The sequence below is a fragment of the Schistocerca americana genome, chromosome 8 (assembly GCF_021461395.2).
Source record: "Schistocerca americana isolate TAMUIC-IGC-003095 chromosome 8, iqSchAmer2.1, whole genome shotgun sequence".
In the NCBI taxonomy this organism is placed as follows: domain Eukaryota; kingdom Metazoa; phylum Arthropoda; class Insecta; order Orthoptera; family Acrididae; genus Schistocerca; species Schistocerca americana.
In genome coordinates, this window is record NC_060126.1 from 154,315,718 (window position 1) to 154,329,250 (window position 13,533).

The 13,533-nt window shown below is 41.6% G+C and overlaps 1 protein-coding gene across 1 annotated transcript in view; it reads left to right on the forward strand.

The window, feature by feature from the left end:
• The window catches only part of LOC124545273 (amino acid transporter AVT1B), a 219,807-nt gene that overhangs the window by 151,862 nt on the left and 54,412 nt on the right, over positions 1 to 13,533 (forward strand). Inside the window, exon 5 of the mRNA XM_047124155.1 lies at positions 11,414 to 11,546. Within this exon, the coding sequence (XP_046980111.1) occupies positions 11,414 to 11,546 (133 nt within the window). The remainder of the gene's footprint in view (positions 1 to 11,413; positions 11,547 to 13,533) is intronic.

Here is a 13,533-nt window from a genome sequence, read left to right on the forward strand (position 1 = left end):
GTTAATAATATCTCTACGCAGATGTTTACTTGCTGGACTACTTGGACGCATCTCCTTGTTTATATGCTTTACCCAACAATAAAATCAAGTGATAGGTACTTGGTCTGTTTCGCCTGCTGTAGTAGATGGGCTGCTTCGCCACTTTTCATGTGTGCTCTGATTTGGTCCTTCAGAGCACCAGTAATTGCATTATTGCGCAATAATTTTTACCGTAGTTATCACGTAGGCTCCAAATTAGAAATCTGAGTTTATTCTGTAGAATCCAGATGCATCGAGGTCTAACTGGAACTGCATCACAGTACGTTTATAGACAAATATCAACATTCTTACCTTCATTGATAAGTAATAACGAAATGTAGACTCCATGTGATGAGGCATCAGTATGATCTCTTCTCCTGAATGGTTCCAACAGTTCAGTTAAGTTACTTAGTTGATGAGATCGAGCATTGTAGTCATCCTTAAATAAATGCTCTCTTATATCTTTATTTATCAAAGAACAACTATTTTAAAGCAGCCATGGGCGTTACATATTCTGCTCTGAAACTTAAATATTGGAAAATTATAAATGTGATAATGGTTTAGGAATACAATAAACTTTGAGAGGCACCCACATGCCTTGCTCATACTGTGGCATCAAGCAGTCAGGCCTGCAAGATGAGTGGTCTGCCAAGCGAGTGGATTCATTCTTATTTGTCGAGTAACATGAACTCTAGTACTCACAATTAAGTTACAAATTATTCTCCTGTATGAATATTACGCAACGGAAACGCATCTTTGACTATTAGTAATTTACACTACTCTGACTGTTCACTACGCACTGGCAATACCACATTTTCATTTTTATTTTTTTTTATTTAGCGGCTTTTATCAACACGTGGCCATCGCACTGAATATGAATGGCGCACACATTATAAATTCTGGATATCATGACAACATACAATTCGAAGGAAAAGGCCACCAATCTTTTTCTTTTCACTCTCTTATTTATTCCGATAAATTCTATAACCTAAACACACAAGTTCTATAACCTACAACAATAACACATGAGAAATTCCGCCCAGTGGGCATGGCTTTACATTGGTGGTTCTCTATCTTATGGTCTCGTAATTATTTAATGCTACAGTGCACTTTCTGGATAGGATGGTGGATTTTTTTTTTTATATCTCACACTTCGACTCTCACAACCATCACCACGAAACTTTCCTCCAGACCGAGCGGTACAAAAGGAACATGCATAACCCACTACCTCTGAAACTACCTTGCTACTCTCCCATGCAAACCACACATACTTAAATTACATGACATACACCACACTGCAACATGGAATACAACATAAGGAATAGTCACAACATTATAATCACATCACTTCAATTAGTATTCATCCCAGTTTCACACGACACTGCCCTCCACTTCGTAACTTTTCTTTCCTACTACGAACTCTGGACGATATATGCACGTCTTCCTGTGCAATGCAAGCCAAGTGGCGTTGCTGGATAGACGGCTGACTCACCTTGCTTCTCTCTCAGAGTATTATAGTTGAAATCAAGCGTCACACGGAAACATAACACGCAAAGTAATATTAAGAACATATTCATCACACACGCGAGTCCTCAACTGATAGCATGGACGAGTACTTCTCTTTATCCTTTGTCTCATACACAGATTGAGACTCACACAGTACTCACCACGTGGAAGTACTCGTCTCTAATTTCAAGTCCTGCACACGCCATTTCATAAATATTTCCAACTTATAGTACACACGCTAGTAATTCAGCTTAACTTAAGCACTCGGAAGTATTTCAACTTATTGCTACACGTGGTTTCATTGTGACCGTTGGTCACTTCCGAAGATTACTACGATCCCCTTAATATTACCTGCCTGACATTTAATCCTCCCCACAAAAGTTCCTGAAATACAGAAATTATTATTCTAAACTATTCTTAAGTATCTCACATGCATACCACGTCTCCATTCTTTTGTCATTACGGAGCACACCTAAGACAGGTCTTACCAACACTAGATACAGCGGCAGAGTGCTGAAACATGGCCGTTCTTCAGGTCCTCTCGCACCGCTGCCGAAGTGGGGGAGCACCTTCCTACCGTATTAGTCAGCCACATTTCAGGCGCTCAAAGCTCAGGTAAATTTCATCTCTTTGGTACCACCAAAGGTGACCCAAGTACCGTCTCAAAGATGATCATATATTCACATTCACTATCTGCGGTTAGCAGACGACCATACATTCATTCATTTCACAGATCTCACCAAACTGGATGTAGGGATATATTTTGTGGGAGTGCACATGTGATCAATTAAATAAATAAATTGTCAATCTCTCCCACACTGGTATCCGGCTTCGCTGTATTAATTGAAATTGAGTTATTATTAGAAAAAATATGTTGTTCTGACAAGAATAACGAAGAATGTAGTACCTATTTTCAATGTCGGGCGGTACTGTACCCTTTCAACTTATCTTACTTTATTCTTGTGTACAAGTTTAAGGTTATAGTGATATATAACGTTCTTGTACATACCACGTTTCACGTAGTTTTTCCACGTGCCTCTTCGACAACAGTAGAATTGTAAGTCTGTCCACTGTTCCTTTTAATTTTCTTGGCATTATGATTCTAATTTGATGGATATGTTTTCATTTTTTTTGCCTTTATTTAACGTTACAATAACCTTTGGACCAAAACACGTAGCAGCCATAACCGCCATTTTTATTGATATACAACGTTTTTCCCACCTGAGCTTGAAAACAGAACGGAAGACGTCCGTTTCTATGGAAGCATGTCTCTTGCGACGTTCAACTTCATTCAAGTGAAAACTCAACATTTACAAAAATGTGATATACACCCTTCCGTGAGGGGGGTGTTCAATCCACACAACACTGCTCCGAGCCGTACATGTGGACTATTGTAAAATGATTATCATTGGAGCATTTTTAAAATGTATAACATTGACAATATTTGTGCTAAATGGATTTATAGATCACTCTTCTCACTTTTAAATTAATTACAATATTACAATATAATTTAAAAACATTTTTGTTTATTTGACTCCCATCTATCCAACAGAGTGCCAATTATCATGAAGTAAAACATAAAAGTACCAATCTTCACATTATTTTCAATTCGAATCGGTGCTCTATTCTATGTTTTGTGAAACGTATTTTGGTAAATGTCCACAAGAAAAAATAATTAATTACAGTTCTGTGGCCGGCCGTGGTGGCCGATCGGTTCTAGGCGCTCAGTCCGGAACCGCGCGACTGCTACAGTCGCAGGTTCGAATCCTGCTTCGGGCATGGTTGTGTGTGATGCCCTTAGGTTAGTTAGGTTTAAGTAGTTCTAATTTCTGGGGTACTGATGACCACAGCTGTTAAGTCCCGTAGTGCTCAGAGTCATTTGAACCATTTGAACAGATCTGTGTGCATATAACTTTTAGTTACACTGGCAGTAAAAAAATTGCAACACAAAAAAATAATTAGAGTAGTTAAATTTTGGGAACACATTTGTGTAGGTAATACTTCAGTGATTAATATTGCAAGATGACAGGTTAATGTAAACGCGAGATAAGGCATTACAAATATGAATGTTGAATGCAAGCATGTACACATGAATGCATCGTATTCCACAGGTGCCATATGTCAGTTTGTGGGCAGGAGTTCCATGCCTTTGGTGGATCAATACAGGGACTGTTAATGCTGTTTGTGGAAGACCCTCGAGTTTTCGTCCAGTAGTGTCGCATATGTGCTCGAATGGAGACAGATCTGTGCCAAGGCAACACGTCGACACTCCGTAGGGCACATTGGATTACAACAGCAGTATGTGGGCTGGCGTTAACTTGTTGGAAAAGACCCTCTCCGGAATGCTATCCATGGATGGCAGCGCAACAGGTAGAATCAGCAGAATGACATATAATTTTGTACTCAGGTACGTAGGTAATCACGAGAACTGTGATACGAAATCACACCGCAGACAATAACTCCAGGTATAGGTCCAATATGTGAAGCACGCAGACAGGTTGATTGCAGGCTCTCAACTCGCCTGCTTCTATCCAACACGCAGCCATCACAGGCACCCGAGGCAGGACCAGTTTTTTTCAGAAAACACGACAGACCTCCAATCTGCCCTCCAATGAGCTCTCGCTAGACACCCCTGAAGTCGCAAATGACGGTAGTTTGGGGTCAGTGGAATGGACGCTACAGGGAGACTGGCTCGTAGCTGTTCTTGAAGTAGCAGATTCGTAGCAGTCCGTTGTGTCACTGTGGTGACAGATGATGGTCAAATTGCTGCTGCAGATGCAGTACGATGCACCAGAGCCATACGACGAACATGGTAGTGCCACTTAGTCGTCTGAAGCCCGGTCTTCTTGCGACCGTACATTGTCGTGACCTCCACTGGCAGCAGTCATGTACAGTGGCTACATTCCTGCCAAGTGTTCTACAGTATTACAGAAGAAACATCCGGCATCTCGTAGCTCTATTACACGACCACTTTCGAACTCAGTGAGGTGCTGATAATGACGTATTTGTCATCTTAAAGGCATTCTTGATTAGCATCAACTCCCCACGTCCAATCTCAAAGGTAACTGATTATCACATCCACGTCCATCATATGGCCATATCCATTCTGAATACGAAGCAAGTAAGTTGTGCAACAGGGCACCTTATGTCCTACACCACGAAGATGACGTGCTACAGAAGTGATAGGCAAATGATTAGCTTTTCAGAGCGTACACACAAGGTTGGCGCCGGTGGCGACACCTACGACGTGCTGACATGAGGAAAGTTTCCAACCGATTTCTCATACACAAACAGTAGTTGACCAGCGTTGCCTGGTGAAACGTTGTTGTGATGCCTCGTGTAAGGAGGAGAAATGCGTAGAATCACGTTTATGACTTTGATGAAGGACGGATTGTAGCCTATCGCGATTGCAGTTTATCGTATCGCGACATTGCTGCTCGCGTTCGACGAGATCCAATGACTATTAGCAGAATATGGAATCGGTGGGTTAAGGAGGATAATACGAAACGCCGTGCTGGATCCCAACGGCCTCGTATCACTAGCAGTCGAGATGACAGGCGTCTTATCCGCATGGCTGTAACGGATCGTGCAGCCACGTCTCGATCCCTGAGTCAACAAATGGGGACGTTTGCAAGACAACGACCATCTGTACGAACAGTTCGACGACGTTTGCAGCAGCATGGACTATCAGCTCGGAGACCATGGCTGCGGTTACCCTTGACGCTGCATCATAGACAGGAGCGCCTGCTGTGGTGTACTCAACGACGAACCTGGGTGCACGAATGGTAAAACGTCATTTTTTCGGATGAATGCAGGTTCTGTTTACAGCATCATTATGGTCGCATCCGTGTTTGGTGACATCGCGGTGAATGCACATTGGAAGCGTGTATTCGTCATCGCCATACTGACGTATCACCTGGCGTGATGGTTTGGGGTGTCATTGGTTACACGTCTCGGTCACCTCTTGTTCGCATTGACTACACTTTGAACAGTGGACGTTACATTTCAGATGTGTTACGACCCGTGGCTCTACCCTTCATTCGATCCCTGCGAAACTCTACATTTCAGCAGGCTAATGCACAACCGCATGTTGCAGGTCCTGTACGGGTCTTTCTGGATACAGAAAATGTTGGACTGCTGCCCTGGTCGGCACATTCTTCAGATCTCTCACCAATTGAAAATGTCTGGTCAATGGTGCCCGAGCAACTGGCTCGTCGCAATACGCCAGTCACTAATCTTGATGAACTGTGGTACCGTGTTGAAGCTGCTTGGGCAGCTGTACCTGCACACGCCATCCAAGCTCTGTTTGACTCAATGCCCAGGCGTATCAGGGCCGTTATTACGGCCAGAGGTGGTTGTCCTGGGTACTGAATTCTCAGGATCTGTGCACCCAAATTTCGGGAAAATGTAATATATGTATATTAATTTGTGGTAAGATATTATGGTAATCGGTCCCGTAGAGTTAGTCTTTTTTTTTCTCTTAACGTACAATTACTGATACAAGAAGAAAAGTAGTAGTAGGTCGCATAACGAAAGGACGAGAAGCCGCCATAGAATGTTTCAAAACAAACTGATTGTAGTTCAATGTTGACATTGTTCAGTACATGTTAAACTGCATATAGCACACCACATATAATACTAGAGCTTACAACTACAGTCTGTTTAAATAATGAAATGCGAAGAGTAGACTATGTTACGTTTTTGGAGCTACCGTGTGACGTGTCTACAAGAAAGAGAGGTGACATTCAGGATCGAGGTGGGCAGTGTTCATATAGTCTGGGCCCAACAGTGCATATCCGCATCTTAAGTTATTTTTCGGACAACTTGTTACATACTGTACAAAATTAAAACACCTACTTTATTGGTTTAGCGTGGTTTGTATGCTTTGCATCTTATTCTCACGAATTTAAGGAAATATCCGGTAATAAAATGTTTCTTACGCTTACTATTTCCTCACAGCGCCGGCTGATGATAAACTGACTACCTTTTCCTTGTTGATCTTACCTGTTACGATGCTCCTGAATTAATTAACTCATCGGACATAATTCGAAGTATTTCCACCATGTGCTTCGAGTAGTAACAACCAGGTGGAAACAAACGGAATGCAATACACAAACAACAAGTGTTTTAGTTCAGACATCGAGTCTGTTGATAGGAGGTCTTGTTCTCGGATGTGATGCTGAAATACCCTCCTCAGTCCTGAGTTTGTATTTTATGAATGAAAAGTGTAATTTGCGATCAGTGCATTGCTCTGTTACAAAACAGTATTGAAATACCAAATATAAAAAATTGGTGTTCAAAAAATGGTTCAAATGGCTCTGAGCACTATGGGACTTAACTTCTAAGGTCATCAGTCCCCTAGAACGTCGAACTACTTAAACCTACCTAACCTCAGGACATCACACACATCCATGCCCGAGGCAGGATTCGAACCTGCGACCGTAGCGGTCTCGCGGTTCTAGACTGTAGCGCCTAGAACCGCTCGGCCACTCCGGCCGGCAAATTGGTGTGATTCACCAAAATTTAAGAATGTAATTTGATTACTATTTTTGCTAAAAAATAACTGAAATATATGCAGTACTCAGAAGATTCAACACCTCATAACTAAGAGAGCAGTGCCGCTAGAATGTGAAATTGTTGGTTGTTGACGAGTGTAGTATCAGTGCTACATTAAGTGCTATAGTGATGAAATAAACAATCTTTTATTTGATAACGTAGTGTGTGTTAGGATATTACAGCATTTTCTGATGGCGCTCTTGTCCAAAATTACTAAAAGAAACAGAAATTACTCTTATTTCTCAAATATGTGCTGACAGTGTGACAAACAGCTTTCTTTAAGCAGACGAGGGTCTCCATGAGGGCAAGAATTGTCTGATGACGTGCTAGAAGAAGAACGTGGAGTCGATGTGGATGACATAGGGGATCAGTATTAGAGCCAGAATTAGAAGAGTTCTGGAGGACTTGAGATCAGATCAAGCAGCAGGGATAGATAACATTCCATCGGAATTTCCAACATCATTTGGGGAAATGGCAACCAAACCATTATTCAAGTTGGTGTGTAGAATCTGTGAGACAGGCGACGCACCATCAGACTTTCGGAAAAATATCACACATAAAATTCGGAAGATAGCAAGGGCAGATAAGCACGAAAACTCTAGCACAATCAGCTTAACAGTTCATGCATTCAAGTTGCTGACAAGAATAATATACAGGAAAATGGAAAAGAAAATTGACGATAGGTTTCACTATTCTAACGTTAAGCTTGGTAGTGGAAGTCACATTGAAGAAAAATCGAAATGCGCTCATAGCATTCATCAACCTAGAAAAACCATTCGTCAAAGTAAAAAGTGCAAAACATTGGAAACTCTGAGGAAAATATTGGTAAGTATATGGAAAGACGGGTAATATACTAAATGTTCAAGAAATAAGAGCGATAACTAAGACTGAAAGACAATGAACAAAGTGCTCGGATTAAAAAGGATGCAGTCTTTCACCCCTACAGTACACCGAAGAAGCAAAGACGAAATAAAGGAAAGGTTCAAGAGTGGGATTAAAATTCAGTGTGAAACGATATCGTGACAAGATTCCCTGATGACATTGGTGTACTTAGTGAATGTGAAGAAGAGCTGCAAAATCTGTTGGATGGAAAGAACAGTCTAACGAGAACAGAACATAAAAGCAGGCATAAAAGAGGACATAAAAAGCAGACTAGCACAGGCAAAGATAGCATTCTTAACCAAGAGAAATATACTTAATTTGAGGAAGGAATTTCTGAGAATTTACGCCTGGAGCACGGCTTTGTAAGGAAGTCAATCATGGACAGTTGGAAAACGGAAACACAAGATAATCGAAGCGATTGGGATGTTAAAGAAGGATTTTTGAAGTCAGGTTGGCTGATAAGATAAGGAATGAAGAGATTCTCCGCAGAATCGTTGAAGGAAGGGACATATCGAAAATACTGACAAGAAGGGGGGACAGAATGATAGGACGTACGTGAAGGCATCGGGGAATAAACTCCATGATACTAGACGGAACTGTGGAGGGTAAAAACTGCAGGGGAGGGCAGAGATTGGATTATATACAACAGATAATTGAGAACCTATGGTGGAAGTGCTATTCTGAGATGAAGAGGTTCGCATCACACCAGTCAGAAGAATCATGGCTTGCTGTGAACAGGCAGAAACGAAAACAAGGGATTCACTTAAAGCACGTGGTATAAAGTACAAGCTACAAATCAGGCACGGCGAATTTTATTCTCTGAGCTGGAACAAAAAAAAAGTTGCATTTAATATACAAGGTGAATCAGAACTAGACTGATAAAACTTTCAGTGTTGTTCAGGTATACCTTCTGAGTATTTTGGCATAAAGAAGTCTCAGTATCCGCCAGCTTCTTACAGATTTATTGCATTTAATTTGTTTTCTTGCCCCAATTAGCTTTGTATTTGTATTGTACTGAAAATAGTGTACAACAGTGCAGACGTCGACGGTATGCGCTGTTTGTCTTATTTGGATCGTTAATTTCATCAGAAAACAGAAACGCAGGAAATACATCCTTGGCTGGTTTGCGCCGAATTAAAGACGCAGTTATGGGCTAACAGTAAATTACGCAATTTCCAACAAGCTCAACGTAGTTTCTTTTCATTTAGTGGTGACGAGCTCGAAAGCAGTCATTCTGCTTCTGTAGAGAGGGTCGTAGGTGCGACAGTCTGCCAGCTATACGCTATGTTTGCCCTAATTCTGACAAGATGGCCAGGGACGGCGGACAGCGCAGAAGCGACACGGGCTACTTCTTTCGACGATCCTCCGGACCATTATTCCTTCTGGCTGGAGAGGTGTCGTGTTATGTAACTTCTCTGACGCTTTGTTACTATTACATTCTTTTCTGTTTTCTGTTTTTTAGAATGTCGTACCTATTTAAAATCCATTGTTAGTGAGTTGTACATCGTCAGCGTATGAAATACACCATCTGATAAAGAATGCCTGGATACCCCTATGTAATGTGGTGTTGACCACTAAATATAACAAGAGGTAGATCGGCCATTGTAAAAGGAAGCCGGGAGTATTGTGTTGTCAGTAGAGAAGCAGAATGGATCAGACAAGAGAGCTCAGTGACTTCGAACATGGGCTAAGCATAGGATGCCTCATGAGCAATAAGTCCATCAGGTACTTTTCAATCCTTCTAAAGCTGCCGAAATCGACTGTTGGTGATGATATTGTAAAATTGAAACATCATGGAATAACCACAGCTAAGGTGAAACAGACATGGACCATCGAGCATAGCCGAGGGTGATTGTAAGAATAACATGAAATCAGCGGATGAAATCGCTCGTGAATTCCAAAGTGCTACCAACAGTCCAGCTGCACAATGACTGTGCGTGGCGAGTTGAAAAGAATGGCATGGACGATTGGAAACGAGCGATTTGCAGTGATGAATCAAGCTATACTCTGTAGCAGTCCGGTGGAAGGCTTTGGGTTTGTCGAAGGAGGTGATGTTACGGTAGGGGATTGTTTTGCGTGGTTAGGTTATGATTCCATTGTTGCACTTATTAAAACGCGAATGAATATGAGCACATTTTACAGTATTGTGTATTTGTACTGTGGTAGTACAGTGTCGAGAAGATGATTATATCGGAATGTCAGTGCAGCCTGTCAAAAGTAGCTTCTGTAAGGCAATGATTTATGGACAATAACATTCCTGAAATAGAATGACCTGTCCAGAGACCCATTGGAACACCTTTGGGATGAGTCAGAAAACAGACTTCGCTCCAGACCACAGCGTCCAGCATTACTACCTTGTCTCGTTTCGTGTGTTGAGGAAGATGGAGCTACTATTCCTCAATAGACATTCAGAGATCTCACTGAAAATGTCCACAGCGGAATTCAAGCTATCAAAGAGGCAAAGAGTGGATACACCTATATTAATACCCACCAACAGGTGTCCGTATACTTTTTATCAGATGGCGTATATCGTTTTTCATGACTATCATTCCGTAAACAAGAGCAAAAAGATAGCACTATTTCAGAAAAGGGGCTGTACTGGTAGAGAATCTACGCAGTATTTTCTTCGCCCGTTGTACCCCTCCACGTGGTAAATTCAGAAATCGTTTCCAGTTCGCTAAGCTCGTCATGTTGACCCTTTGTTTCTCCTGCCTACTCAGCTATATTTGATGACAAAACAGGTTACTAAATAAATTCCTAAAATCTCAGCTTTGCCAAATAAAATTATTTTTCTACAAGCATGCCATTTTAAAGTAATAATGGGTCTCATATTTGAGTTAAACTGCTTGGAAACAAAAAATATAAAAGGTTTGATTAAAAAAATATTGTTAGTCTATTCAGTAGTTACTCGAAAAATTTTGGGTCCAATGTATGAAAATAATATTTGGAACTGAGAAGAAACAAGGAAGTATACGAAAAAACTGTGAGCATAATAGCTGCAACGAGAAGGTGGAGGACTATATTTTATAGGTGCTCAAAAATAATTGATTGCACAAGGCTGACATATAAGTATCCAGTTTGTTCGACAAAAACTGAAAAACCCAAAATTCATGGTTTGTGGAAGTTCATAAAGATCTAGAGGAGTCGGAAATAACAGACGAAGACATAGAGAACAGACATGAATTCATGAGAAAGATCGAAAAAGTCGAGACTTTTTATAAGAAAGAACAGAGAAGAGGGACTCCGACAGAAGGAAGAAAAGAACAACATATAACAAGAATAACGAAGTGTTGGAGACTACAAATAAAAAAAAGGGAATGGGCCAGCTGTTTCTCATGGTACTGAGTTGGCTAAATTCGGAGTATTATTAATTATCATTATTGTATGTGCTAGTTTGTAGTGCTGATGGAGGTCTTCTTTGAGTGAAGTGGTGTATGTTTTGTGATGACAGCGGCAGAGAACCTGCAGCTGCTGGGCCTCAAGTCGTCCTCCTGGGAATTCGACTTCTCCTTCTGCTACTGGACGATCGTCCTGGGCATCTGTCTCTGTCCCATCACCTGGCTCGGCACACCCAGGGACACCAAGTGAGTCTGCACTCTGGCGCCTGGTCCTGCCTATGCGTTACTGCTGTGCTGGATATTTCTGCATATACAGTGCATGTGCATGCATGCGCACGCACACACACGCACACGCACGCAAGCGCACACACACACACACACACACACACACACACACACACACACACAGTGGTAAGACAATGAAACATCCCCATCTAGATTTTCCATGATTACACTAAATCACTAAAAGTGAATGACAGGATTGTTCTTTTGAAAGGACGTAACTGACTTCATTCCCCATTGTTAGCTTCTGCACTGTCTCCAATGGCCACACAATCAATGCAATCTGCACACTGATCATGTTCATAAGGGGCTGTCAATAGATGCAGTCTCATAGCTTTCACAAGTGTTTGGAGCTGGTACCAAAATCGCCTTAGCTCCAGCACTGTTGTGTCCTGCTGGGTTTCTTCAAAATGTCGCAGTGGAAGTAGTCAACTTGTCCTAAGTTTAAAATTCAAGACAGAAATCCGAGATGGCGAGCTTATGATGTTACAATCCAAGATGGCGATCCAGGATTTCATCGATGACGTCAACATCCAAGATGGCTATTCAAGTTCACTGACCTGGGGATACGGGGCAGTCTATAATAGCTGTTGCAGTTTCCGTAGCGTTGAAGTCATATATCCGCACTATCTATCCTTGGCTTCTAGGTTTGATAGACATTAAATGGACTCGACGCTTGTGCTCTGAATACCATAGCAATAGGCTGATCATTATCATGAAAGCATCATTAGAGATCTATCAAGTTTACACACAAAAAACGTCATATGCCCTTTCTCTTGCTTGACAATTGTTGTGAGACAGAGTCTAAGGTTATCTAGTGTTTCTTCTGCCTTGTTAACGCCATCTGTGCATTATCAGCAAGTTACTGTTAAGTTCAGACCTTAGACGCTAATGCCTCGCATTTGTCTATTCCCACCAAGGAGCTCGCTTTCACCGCATTCGCCAATGACATGTGTATTGAAACTTCCTGGCAGATACATGTGTATTGTTAACAGTCGGTTTCTGTATTAATGATAACAGACTGTGAAAAGCTACCATCTCACGGTAAGCATTGGTTAAAACCAATAGCAGATTTTAAATATAAAAACCATATGCAGTGTATCTGTTGAGAGGCCAGACAAACGTGTGGTTCCTGAAGAGGGGCAGCAGCCTTTTCAGTAGTTGCAAGGGCAACAGTCTGGATGATTGAGTGATCTGGCCTTGTAACAATAACCAAAACGGCCTTGCTGTGCTGGTACTGCGAACGGCTGAAAGCAAGGGGAAACTACAGCCGTAATTTTTCCCGAGGGCATGCAGCTTTACTGTATGATTAAATGATGATGGCGTCCTCTTGGGTAAAATATTCCGGAGGTAAAATAGTCCCCCATTCGGATCTCCGGGCGGGGACTACTCAAGAGGATGTCGTTATCAGGAGAAAGAAAACTGGCGTTCTACGGATCGGAGCGTGGAATGTCAGATCCCTTAATCGGGCAGGTAGGTTAGAAAATTTAAAAAGGGAAATGGACAGGTTGAAGTTAGATATAGTGGGAATTAGTGAAGTTCGGTGGCAGGAGGAACAAGACTTCTGGTCAGGTGACTACAAGGTTATAAACACAAAATCAAATAGGGGTAATGCAGGAGTAGGTTTAATAATGAATAGAAAAATAGGAATGCGGGTAAGCTACTACAAACAGCATAGTGAACGCATTATTGTGGCCAAGATAGATACGAAGCCCACACCTACTACAGTTGTACAAGTTTATATGCCAACTAGCTCTGCAGATGACGAAGAAATTGAAGAAATGTATGATGAAATAAAAGAAATTATTCAGATTGTGAAGGGAGACGAAAATTTAATCGTCATGGGTGACTGGAATTCGAGTGTAGGAAAAGGGAGAGAAGGAAACATAGTAGGTGAATATGGATTGGGCCTAAGAAATGAAAGAGGAAGCCGCCTGGTAGAATTTTGCAC